The following is a 12173-nucleotide window of genomic DNA, read 5'->3' as shown; positions in this document are numbered from 1 at the left end:
GATTCGGAATCATCCTATATTCTTCAATCTCTGCTTTGGATCTTCCAAGACCTGCAAGGGCCTGCTTGGGACGGCGGACGGGATCGTGGCTTCAACACGGAGCGTGTGTCCGTTCATGGAAAAAATTGTAGTGATATTATGTAGGTAGTCAAGCAAGCCACTGACTGTTCTGCATGCGCCGGCGGTGTACACTCATATCCATTTTCGTGCAGTTTACAAATTGGTAGTGATCATTAGCCATTCATACAAGCCGGGTTTTCATGCCAACAGGTTCGCAAATCGATAGATACACGCTTCTTGGACCTGTCCAGACATCGTCATGTGGCCAGCTTCTTCTTCTCTGGACTCCTGCTCCTCCCTCTGGCGCCGTATTCCTTGCTTGGACTCCGGTTCCACTCGATGCGCATCTGATTGCCGTCAAAGGCCATTTGGTTGTGCTCCTGGAAGCGACCCGTGGCTGGGGTCTGTGGCTCGTGCCCATATGGTAGGCCGGGCGTGGAGGCCATGTAACCCATCTGTCCCATGCCGGTCTGGATTCCGGAGAATTGTGGCTGATGTCCGTAGGTCGCTGAAGGATGCTGTTGGTAGAAGCCCTGCGGGTGGTGTGGGTGGAAGGCATCATGTGGTCGCCGTAAGTATGTGAAGGTCGCATTTGAGACCAGGAGTGACACAACCACGAGGGTGATGCTGAAGGCCATGGTCTTGAGGCTGATGGGCTCGACGAAGGAATTGAAGATGGCCGCAAATGTCTGCGCTGATAGACGTGCACGCTTGACGGCATTGGGATCTCTGTTCATGCAGACCTCCCAATTGCTGCAGAGCTGCTCGAGTGCTGGAAGCCGCTTGTCCGGTGCACAATTATTCTCAATGTATTGTTTGCTGCAGATGGACATTTCCGCAAGCAGCTCGGAGACGGCTTCATCAGAGGCTCGGTCGACATCGGCGCGGATGGTCTGGTAGAAGGAATAGATGATGTAGAGGAAGAAGGAGAGGAGGGCGAAATTGAAGAGAACCTGTAGGTACCGGGACAGAATGGATGGGAGATCCGGATTCGAGGATAAGAAGGAGAAGAATTCTGATATTCTTGAGCCAGCTGAATTGGACTCTACATTTGGGATCGAAGGCAGCGGTTTGGAAGGTGAGCGGCGAACCTTGCTCACGGCGATTGTGGTGTCGGCTTCCGAATCAGAGGTCTCCTCACTGTCGCGGCGGGTACGAGCCAATTGCGTTTTGTCTAGGGCACGGCGTCGTCGTTTCTGGATGCGTCGCTCTAGGGCGTCGTTGAATGGCCGAGTCAAGCGTGAGGGTGAAGGGGCAAATTTGCCATACATGTTGAACAGTGAGTTCCGCTTGGAGGACTTTGGCGGGCTGGCATTGCCAGCAGTGAACTGGATTGGGGATCTGCCATCTGGCGTGTCTTCATTGTCGGCTTCAAGGGGTGAGGAGTTCTCGGCGCCAGAAGAGAAGTCGACGTCGAACGGCTTTCGAGGGGTGGTGAAGGAGGGTTCTCGGAACGGTGAAGGTTGTGGTGATTGTGCGGTGGGAACGTTGCTGAAGAAGTATGGTTTGCCATTAGGTGGCCCATAAGATGGCAATTGATGTTTGTTGGGAGATTCAAACTGAGCGTGAGAGCCTGCGGCATGCTCAGACGATGAGATCCATTGAGAAGGGCCAATCTTACGTTTTTTGTTCTGCGAATCCATGGCGAAGCGGTGGAAGGGAGATGCAGCGTCGACAGGTCCGTGGCCTTGCCATTCAAAGTCCATTGGACTCTCGGTTCCGCGAAAAGCCATGGTTGTTTGCGCAGTGAATGCGGGCAACCGCAGATGATGGTGGTCGGAGGCAGTTGCTAAGGTAAACAATCCGCAAAAGTTATGGCCGCCTATCTCCGGTTCCCACGATACGCGATACGCGGTCATGAAGCGCGACCCGGGGCAGGAAGTCTACAATACTGCAGCTTTATACGCAGAAAAGCATCTGTTCTCTCATCTTATGCAATCTTTGTTCGCTACGCCAGGCAGGTCGTAAAACGCAATGCCGGAACAAAGTGACGAAGCAGCCTGGTGGTTTCAGGCAGTATACTCAGCCATCCAGCAAGTACCTCACGGAAAGGTCACCTCGTATGGACACATTGCAAAGCTTCTAGGCTATCCAAAGAGAGCACGACAAGTGGGTGTGTGTTTGAAGCATTTACCTTCATACGATGCTTCCCAGCCAGATCAGTATTCTTTTCACGATCAGAACGTTCCTTGGCAGCGAATCATCAATTCCAAGGGCGGCATCTCTGCGAGGGGCGACAATGGCCTGGCCGCTAGCCGGCAGGTTCAAAGACTACGAGATGAAGGCGTACAGGTGACGGATGCTCGTGGGATCGAAGAAGCTCACGTTGATTTGGGTAGTTATGGATGGTTCCCATCTAGGCTGCCCAACGATAGTGATGATGAGCTCTCTGATGCAGAGATCAAAAGCGAGGAGAGTGCATAAGGCGACGAACGCATCAATGCCAAGGTCAAGTTCTCAAGCTGGGCGACTCTACGTATTGATTCAAACAACCAGCATGGAAGCGTGCTTTGCATAGATGGACCTTGGCTTATCAGAACCCCAGGCCCTATTTCCAAACAAGCACACGGCAACCCATTCAGAGATGACGCATTTGCATCGAATGCTTCCTATTACGTCTCGAATCTAGGCAAGCAATACATGTGCGAGACATTGGGTGCCTGGAAAGTGCCAGGAACCAGGCTGGCGGGAGGCATGGGGCCAGCTGATGCGTGACATTCGACGTGACGTCCCAGGTGTCAACGCAGGATGATGACGATGAACACTGCCTTTGAGGATCGTGTTCAAGTCATGGTCAGGAGACCATTGAGTTGCCATAACATTGGTACTTTGGCTGTTTGTTGGCTGTGCTCCTTGTCCAGCCGGACTGTGGGGAAGCCGCGGCCGTGCAACAAGCCCCCGACGACCCCAAGCAAGTGGTGCATGCTGCGGCTGGTGGGGCTCCAGGACGCGCTGACGTCGGTCCGGATGCGTCACATGCCAACATTGGGAACCTTGGGAACACCATCTCATCTCATTCCGGCTTCAACCGCTGTCTGCATCCCATGCTTTTAGGCCGTCTGATATGAGTCTTATCGCTGACCAGCTCCTTCTGAGCCATGTTGCTAATTGCGGTTGTCGTAATCCGTCCAATAAGCACCTGTGACTCATCCGCATGGCGCAGCCTCGCCTTCTCTATTGACGCTGCCGAGCTTCATCTCCGCCTGCCCCCCCATGCCGTGGCTTTGATAGCAACCTGGTAGCTCCAGTCACCCCAAACACGCCCCAACTCGTGAATCATGGCCTCGATTGGTATGACTCCCTCGTCTCGTCCTTCTTCAACCTTGATTTCCCGCCTACTCATACTCCCATCACCCCGAGCAATTCACTCTTCCTTGTTTGACCGCAATCCGTAACTTCCCTCTTTGTCTTATCTCCGTTTGTACCAGCTCACCACATAACAAAGCACCTTCCATCCAACCGCGTCATCTTCTGGCTGCTTCTGGTGCTTGCCACACATCGAAGCTCCGATCATCTCTGGTACATAAGACCTCCAGTCACCCTACATTCGTTGTATCCTTCGAACTCCTACATCTACCATCCCCGCCACCATGCCTGCTTCTACAGCCAACGACCTCCGCAGCGAGGCTCGCTCTTATCAGCGGGACAAGAACCATAACGCGAAATGGGCGAAGGGATTCCTCCCCCGCAATTGCCCCCACGGCGTGTCTTCGCTGGCTAGCGGGCCCATCTCGGGGACCGACTGCACTTCTTGCCATGCACGGCCCATGCACGATCGGGAGCACAACCATGGCTCAGGACGCGCAAAAAGGTTGCGGCAAAAGAAGGAAAATGGCCAAGCCAATACACTAGCCCGCAAGGCCTTCCGCAACAACATCGATGATGCTGTTGACGGACCTCTCGCCCTCGTCACCGACGCCTCGAGTGACGATGATGTGATGGACGCGTCGGCTGCGCCTCTTCCGGCCGAGGCCGACTACATGTACTCCTACGATCGCCCAAGTGGCCCGGCTAATGGTCGTGATGTGCTCTCTGCTGCTCTCAACAAGGCCGTCTTGCGCTTCGAGAGCACCGAGACCGAGAAGCTCGTTACTCGCGAATACGATGTCATCGACCAGCTCAAGGAAGGCTACGCTGCCGACGAGGATGAGGATGACTTTGAGATGATCGAGCACGCTCACCTCAAGTGATAATATCCCTTACGTGTCGTTCGCATTTCACCAGAGGCTTACGAAGTAGTAATTTCGGGTCAGGTTCGAGCTCAAGGTTGAGCTAGTTTCTTTCATCACGACAATGAGATACCCCATAGATCATGAGGGAAGCATGAGTCGGAGTTCTTCACTGTACATCAACAGACATGGGAACAACGCAAGGCGCTTTCTGAGGACATGACCTGGGCTGGGAATGGCACATGGGTTACCTATCAAGTGAGCTCGCGGATCAAGTGCTGATCCCGGAGCTCGCGATGTGCCTGGCGTTTTTTGGTATCTTTGGCTGGCGAGCAACAGTACAGCTGGACAGTCATATCATTCCATGAATCAAGCAGAGCGGCTACCGGCGAACTCGCTGCTAGCACCAAAACATGTTCTCCAGATCTTCACTCTCGTAGATCATTATCAAGCGAGTGCCGATCTTTGATCAGCTCGACGCGCTCAGGCGGATCCGTGTTATTATTGTACGGTAGAAGCCGAAAGACTAAATCGTCGGTGGACGCACACAGGACACCCTCTCTGAACAGTAGTGACAGCATCCGGTAGCCGTGTTGCCGGTAATCTCTCAGCTGTGCTGCATTATTAGGACTTTGTTCTTCACTGCATGTATGTTATCCGGAGTGGTTCTCTGCATGCCAGATACCCGCAGAGTCGTACGAGGGTCCCCGTAGACAGTGTGGAATTGCATCTGAGGCGCGACAGACGTGCACCCATCCAATCCCCCGCGTCTTCAAATATCTCCGCAAACTCCGGGCGCATGTCAATTCCAAACCTTAAAGATTTCCATCCAGGCACGGCACTGCGCTGTACTGCACTGCACTGCACTCGTCTGGCTTTCAATACCTTATTCTATTCCCTACTATCCGCTACCTATTGCCAGTATTCTCACGACGCGCCTTTCATCCGCGCTTCCACCCACCCATAACACACACCTCTCCCACGCCAGCGGCCTTTCTCTCTCTCCTTCTTCCTCCTAAAAGTCACACCGCAACCATGTCCTCCCTCGCAGCCTACCTAGCGAAAAACTACCTCAGTGCCTCCCCCGCCAATGCCTCCGACCCGCTGTCGGAGCGGCCGAAGAAGCGGCGCCGGAAAGACAACAACAACAAAGAACCCGCCGCCGCAGCAGCAGAACAGCAGGGCCTCGTGATCGCCGACGACGAAGAAGATCTATTGCTGTCTGGCAGTGCGGGGGCTACGAAGAGTGGAAGGAGCAGGAGGGCTGGGGGCGTTGAGGACGGTGAGGGGGAGGGTGATGTGCCGCAGGTGTATGACGGGAGGGTCAAGAGCGCGGAGTTTCGCAAGAAGAAGGTTAGTGCGTTTCAGAGCGTGGCGGGGGCGGTGGGTGAGGGAGGGAATGATGGCGGCCGTGGCGGTGAGCAGGATGAGGCGGATAGGATTATTGTGGAGGCGCAGAGGGCGGATGAGGAGAGGAGGAGGGGGGTGGAGGTGGAGGACGCGCCTGCTGTGGTTGAAGAGGAGGGAAGCGGACCGAGGATGGAGAGTGGTGTCAAGGCTGGGCTGCAGACGGTGGAGGATACGATGAGGATTGTGGCGAGGGAGGAGAAGGAGAGGCAGGCGGAGGAGAAGAGGGCGAGGAAGGAGAAGAAGAAGAAGGGGGAGAAGCAGGAGGAGACGATCTACAGAGATGCTACGGGTCGGAGGATCGATGTTAGCATGAAGAGGAAGGAGGCGCGGCAGAAGGAGATTGAGGAGGAGAGAGCCAGGAAGCGGGAGCGAGAGGAGGCGATGGGAGATGTTCAGAGGCGGATGAGGGACGAGCAACGGGCCGACCTGGAGGAAGCCAAGTTCTTGACGGTTGCGAGGGGAGTGGATGATGAGGAGATGAATGAGAAGTTGAAGGAGGTGGTCAGGTGGGATGATCCAATGGCGGCATACATGGCGCAGAAGCAGGTGGCAGAGGGAGGGACCGGAGACGTGGTGCCAGGGAACTCGAAGAAAGTGTCTGGGCCGAAAAAGAAGGTGTACCAAGGGTCGGCGCCGCCAAATCGATATGGAATTCTACCGGGCTGGCGTTGGGATGGAGTGGACAGAGGAAACGGCTTCGAGAAAGATTGGTTCCAAGCCAGGAGCCGAACGAAGCGCAATGAGGAGATGAGCTACCAGTGGCAGATGGATGAGTAGCTGGGCATCATGGTAACGAGTTGCTTCATTCTGTGGCATTGCTGCATAATGAAATGCTGGATACGAGACGGCCGCAGAAAGCGCGAAGGTCTTCTAGCCAGATTCTGCCGACGGCGATGCGCATGAGACCGGATCTGTCCCACCGTGAGTGGCATACGAAGCGAGAGGAGAAGCTATTGCTCGCTCTTTCAGCCGGTCGCGGTAGACTTGATGAAGCATGCCTGGCCAGTCAACGGACAATCGATGCATCTGGTGGCTTTGACTTGGACAACTAAATGTCCAAGGCTACAGGGGAAGAGGTTAAATTCTCCTGGCCCCCAGGTTTGAGCGATCATGCCGGCAGTGGCACGCATGGTAAGAAGATCACTTGGCTCGTAGCAAGCGGTAAAGATGTCAGTGGCGCCGGCTATTCTCGTTCGGCTCTGGTTGGGGCGAGAGTACTCCGTAACGAAGCCTGGAGCCAGGAAAGGCACAAGTCGATCTGGGGACAAGTGACAAGGAATAGAGGGCCCGGGGTTGCCTCGGTCGGTTCCTGCCTCGCTCGGGCCCCAGTGGTACATCTGCAGAGCGACGCGGACACGGAGACCGGGACTAGGTACTAGTATTCTGTGCAGAAGCACCTGGGTCTGCATCTGCAGCCAACCTGAAAGCGAGGTTGATGCCCGTCACTTCCTCGGCCCTTTCGAAAACTGGTACTTGCATATAGCCGGCAACGACTGAAGCTTGCAGTCTGCCGATCGCTCATCCTCAAGTACTGTCGGTTGCAATTCTGCCACATCTCAGAGCTTCAAGTATATTGCAGTTTGTGAGCACGCCGGAACTCTGGTGCGGACCCCATCAGCTCGCCTACCATATCGAGAAGTGAAACTGGGAGTCCGGCACACCGGCGACAGTCGAAAATGGTTCCACGTGCTTTCTGAACTGTGTCCGTATTCTCTGCTAGTCCGCCGTTGGGCATTCCTCGCAGGCGAGAGCTCGTCCTAGTCGCTGCTAGTGCCAAATACCCGGCACTTGCGCTACTTACACTTCGCCTGCGACGTCCCACCAGGTGTCCCTCGGGTTGCCTGGCCGCCTAGGTGAAGCCAATAAGCGAAGCTGGAACAGCCAAAGTCGGTTCTCCTAAGAGGCCAGCCGCCAAACCTGGAACACTGCCGGGTACGGAGTACTTCAGTTTTCTACTCTACTTCGTACGTCTCCGGGGCCGTGAATACGGTATGCTCAATTGCGCCATCCGCTTTGACAGCTTCTCCCCCACAGGAAAACGGTACAAAGGCTGCTTTCTACGCCACTAACACCGCGCCAGACTCTAGCTTCAGAAGCAAAACCTTTGAGTTGACGAGTATCCATACCTCGCTTCCTTAGACCTGGCGAAGTGACCACTTTTTGCCGCCAAAGGCTTGTGTATGTGCCCTTCTATCTCTTCTGCTGCAAAGAATTACCCCTGCTGGGTTCCCAATAGCCGGGGTTGCAGTAATCAACCCACTGCTGATCCCACCGTCTAGCTGCTCACTCGTGAGAGCAACGTTCACTCCCTGGGTTGACAGGTCCACCTAACCACATGGAGCCATCACCTCCGCAGGGACAGCGGGCAATATCACGCCAACGCCACCCAATCGTGATCCAGATGTGCCTAGAATCACGGGCCAACCCCGGTCTCCCCATCGCCGCCGCTATCGAACCTTTCTTCACTCTCCCCTTTCACAGTAGCTCACAACCAGGGTCGCCAATACCCGTCCTACCACATGTTGCACCGCTGCTTAAGCGAATCCATGCACCGATGCCGCTGCTCAAGGACTCAAAGGGGCGCACCATGTCGCCGCATCATTTTCCATGTGGGTGAAAAGTATTCCCTCGTCTTCGTGACCATCTCCATACTCTCTGTCGCTTCCGGAATCCGGTGCCTGATGCCCACTTGTTGCTTTGTGCTCACCAGACAATCCTCCGCTCTTGGGTGGGGCATGCTATACTGACCTCGTGCCACTGACCATTGCTGTCGCGTGAGATGGACTTGAGCGCCCTTATTAGAGTACGACGTCAGATCCTCTGGTGTCCAACTGACATGACTGACAACTGGCATAGGCGGTCATTACAGCATTCAACGATGGCGTCAAGCTCGTAGCCCGAATCCGCGACGATCGAGCCGACACTGACCGGGCCTTGCCCGAGGAGCCTACGCGCGATCTGCTCGACTCGCTCCAGCTGGGACCGTTGCTGGTCAAGGGTCAGTATGACCGCGATCTCAAGAGATTTGGTGAGCCGTTCGCCTGTGGAGATAGCCAGGCACGAGAGCAGATGAAAGACGTGCTCATCAATCTACAAATGGCCTTGATCATATCGCTGCGGGGCGTCTCTATGGACGATGGAGATGTCGACTTTGAATCCCTGCAACAGACTTCGGATGACTGCCGCACAAATGCCAGCGTCTGTCTTGGACAGCTTTCCCAAAGACTGTCTGATACTGCTAAAGCCCAGGCCATGATTCCGGAGGCTGAAATGTTAAGACTTCCCGCAGCACAATCATCGAAAACTGCGCAATCGTTGGCCTACTCGAGCAGTCGCAGCACGAGAAGTACCCGATCATCTAGCCGCGACCCCAGGACCCCTCCTGAGAGCTACCACGACCAACTTGCCTCCATGAGTGTTGGTTCAAATACGACTACCATTCGACCGCAGCCTCAAGAGCGCAAACGAACGAACAGCTCCGCATCAAAAAGAGGCTATCAACAAAGACGGCCCATGACACCACAATCTCACAACGGGTCGCACGGTGTGCCATCTATCACCATTCCTCCGTCTGTCCACGAAGACATCCGAGCGAACAGGCTTCGCAATGTACCATCTCACGACGTGTTAACGCCTCCGGACGAAGACACCCTGAACGGCTTCCGTGGTGCGTTTAGTGCTCGACATGGCTCACAGGAGACTCTTGTGGTTGGCAGAGGTAGTGGCAGCAACGTTTCCGATGCAGGCTACCACAGCGCATCATACGCCAGCCGTCGACAGGCTGCGCCATCAGTGACGTCGTCCGGATCCAACAGGTCAGCGTCCCGGACCGGGTACACAACTTCTCATTTTGTTGCCGTTCCAAGACCCGAAAGATCCGTCTCGAGAGCCAGGTTCGGAGGTATTCCTTCGGATCCAGTGTCTCTCAACCGCGGAAACCCCGGAAAAGACCTCGACCTGTCCACGTTAGACGATCCTACCACGTCCGAGGAGGAAGATGTAATAAGCTTGCGCAGGCCAAGCTCTCACGCTTTGGGCTTTGAGGAACACGAGATGATAGCGCCACCTGCTCCAGAATCTCCGGCGCAGTCATTCGTGGTGGCGCTACCAGAGGCAGACATTCCTAAAGCTCCATCGTCCCCCGTATCCCCGGTATCCGAGGGTGACCACAGCGATCATGAGTCGATCCTTCTTTCGCCACAGCTCCTGCCGTCTCGAAGATATCAGCCTGAGCGATTTGAAGACCACCAGGAAGAGCCAGATGAAGATCATGCCGAGTTGAACGACGCAACGCCTACTTTGGGTCCCGGCGAGTTTGGCTACGCGACCGTATATGAGACTTCTAGGATCAAGCCAGTCGAGAGTATGCCGCGCCATAATCCACCGCCTCGAGTCCGACAACCGCGTCAAGACTCTCTCTCGCGCCTTCGCGAGTCGCGGCAGTACACGGCACAAGCTGCACCTGCTGTCCGTCAGCCCCCTGTGCGCCCAGCTGAAGATTTGCAAGAACTACAAGCCACCATCAGAGCAGCAGAGAGTCGTGTGAGACATTACCGCAACAGACCGGCGGAGCCACAGCAGCCAGCGCCTACTGCACCACGGGCTCGATTCGAGCATGTCGCATACCTGCAACAGCAACCGGTCCGCCCTCCCCAGCAGATGACTGATCTACCCCTTCCACCACCTCTCTCAATCGACCATCGTCCCAGCTCTCGCAGCTCCGGGAAACAACACAAACCACCACAAGGCTACAGGGTGTTTCCTACTGCCTCCCCAGCGGCGCGTGGAGCTCCATTACCTCCTCCGTCCATGGCTCCACCTCCGCCACCTGGCGACCGCTGGGCTGATTCTACTCGTCCCTCCACTTCTCCTGGACACCCTGGAGACCTTGAACCGATCGCTTCAATCTCGACGTCAAACCTCCGCCCGACCACTTCCGCACCTCCCCTCGACGCCTTACCACGGCTCCCGTCCCCACACGGCTCACTTCCCTCTGGGGAGCCAGGTCCCGAAGCCGAAGATTCGTCCTCATCGGAAGACGAGGTCGTCCCTGCTCCGCAGCCTGCCAGGAGGATGGTCAAAGTCGTGCCTTTGGACATGGCCATGTATGGCGGCATGTACGTGGCGCCGGGTCCCCCAAAGCCGAAGAAAGTCGTTCCCGTCGCACCGCCTATGCCCATCACGCAACCCCTCGTCCTGCCCACCGAGAAGCAGCTGCAGGGCTTCTGCAAAGGCGCGTACAAGACGTTCCTGGGACTGCACAGCAAGGGTTTCACCGCAGGCAGCCGGCCCGTGGGTTATGCAAGCAGCATGCCCCTGTGGATGTGCACGAAATGCAACTTCCAGGGCCCAATGGTCACCTATAGCGTCGTAGGCGCGACCAAACGGCTAGGCAGGAGGAAGGAGGAAAAAATCTTTGATCCGAAGGTGCGCAGGAGCAGCGTCAAGGGCGTTGATGGCCAGGTCGGCGGCGTGCGGTACAAGTGGGCGTTCTTGGCAAAGTGCCACGTCCCATTGAAGAAGCAGGTCGACTGGATAGGCGACCTCGAGGCCGCATCCAGGGGCGAAGTGGGAAGATGGGGATGCCTCTTCTGCTGCGCCGAGGGGCAGAGTCGGGGCTGGGTGGCCGGTGGCTTCACCGGTGTGGGGACCAACGATGGCAATGCGAGTATCAAGAGTGGGAGTACCGGCGGCAGTGGCAAGACGACGGACAGTGTGCCGGCCAGCACACCCGTGTTCGACAACCTGACGGCCTTCATGGACCATTTGGACTCGATGCATCGCGTCAGTGCGGGGCATCCGGGGGCGGAGATGCTGGGGAGGATGAAGTGTGTGGTTGGGAGGGAGGCGGCCGAGGGGGAGGAGTGGGAGGTCAATTTTGTGCCGTTGAGGGATGGTGTTGAGGCTGGGAAGTGATGTCGAGGACTGTAGAGAGGAGGGACTGGAGAGGAAAGGAGAGGTCAGATGGGCGAGTGTTGCGGATGTGGTGTAAGTGAATGGAGGGTCGAGACCTGAGATCGGTGGCTGTACCGATTTATCTTTGATACCTCCTACGTTAGACTCTACTTTCTCTTCCTTCCTCTCTGTTGTGTTGTAACCATTGCTGTCTATGCCATGGCGGCGTCTTGCTTGGGTGACTAGCTCTCGATTTCGTGATCGTGGGCCATCTTGCCCTTCGGCCCAACACGCGTGCCCCGGTACTCCAAAACATGACTTCTCCTTCACACTTTAGGCGATGGTAACGGAGTCCTGTGATCTTGACGACTACTACCATGCCATTCATTGGGGTTAATGCAGTGGATTCCAGACGGTTCCCTGTCTGCAGGCAAACACCCGCTTTCGACACACCACCTTGTGGAAGTGGATACCCGCTCGAACGTCCACTCCACCACATTTTTATACGCCCTTTTCTTGACAACCTCATCAACCCCATCCCCATCGCCCAAAAACTTTTAGCTGGGTTGAAAGAAGCCATAAGGCCAGCGCCACGTCCGACTTGATCTGCTGTGTTCTACAACCACCGTTCAAACACCC

At 55.8% G+C, this 12173-nt stretch overlaps 5 protein-coding genes across 5 annotated transcripts; 4 read left to right on the top strand and 1 right to left on the bottom strand.

Annotated features, from left to right (window-relative positions):
* Window positions 1-317: 317 nt before the first annotated feature.
* Window positions 318-1793, bottom strand: HMPREF1541_02088 (uncharacterized protein; the record flags this gene model as incomplete). Its single annotated transcript, XM_008716444.1, has 1 exon — window positions 318-1793. One exon carries the CDS (start codon window positions 1791-1793, stop codon window positions 318-320), a length of 1476 nt encoding a protein of 491 aa, XP_008714666.1.
* Window positions 1794-2034: 241 nt separating this feature from the next.
* On the top strand, window positions 2035-2484 carry HMPREF1541_02087 (uncharacterized protein; the record flags this gene model as incomplete). The annotated part of the gene is made up of 1 exon (XM_008716443.1): window positions 2035-2484. The coding sequence occupies one exon, from the start codon at window positions 2035-2037 to the stop codon at window positions 2482-2484; it is 450 nt and encodes a 149-aa protein (XP_008714665.1).
* Window positions 2485-3650: 1166 nt separating this feature from the next.
* HMPREF1541_02086 (uncharacterized protein) lies at window positions 3651-4250 on the top strand (the record flags this gene model as incomplete). The annotated part of the gene is made up of 1 exon (XM_008716442.1): window positions 3651-4250. One exon carries the CDS (start codon window positions 3651-3653, stop codon window positions 4248-4250), a length of 600 nt encoding a protein of 199 aa, XP_008714664.1.
* A 1014-nt stretch (window positions 4251-5264) lies between these two features.
* Window positions 5265-6416, top strand: HMPREF1541_02085 (uncharacterized protein; the record flags this gene model as incomplete). The annotated part of the gene is made up of 1 exon (XM_008716441.1): window positions 5265-6416. One exon carries the CDS (start codon window positions 5265-5267, stop codon window positions 6414-6416), a length of 1152 nt encoding a protein of 383 aa, XP_008714663.1.
* Window positions 6417-8418: 2002 nt separating this feature from the next.
* Window positions 8419-11555, top strand: HMPREF1541_02084 (uncharacterized protein; the record flags this gene model as incomplete). Its single annotated transcript, XM_008716440.1, has 2 exons — window positions 8419-8442; window positions 8496-11555. The coding sequence occupies 2 exons, from the start codon at window positions 8419-8421 to the stop codon at window positions 11553-11555; spliced, it is 3084 nt and encodes a 1027-aa protein (XP_008714662.1).
* Between the last annotated feature and the right edge of the window lie 618 nt (window positions 11556-12173).

The sequence above is a fragment of the Cyphellophora europaea genome, assembly GCF_000365145.1.
Source record: "Cyphellophora europaea CBS 101466 unplaced genomic scaffold supercont1.2, whole genome shotgun sequence".
In the NCBI taxonomy this organism is placed as follows: Eukaryota; Fungi; Ascomycota; class Eurotiomycetes; order Chaetothyriales; family Cyphellophoraceae; genus Cyphellophora; species Cyphellophora europaea.
Note: the sequence above shows the minus strand (reverse complement) of the source record. Positions and strands in the feature narration are given on the sequence as shown.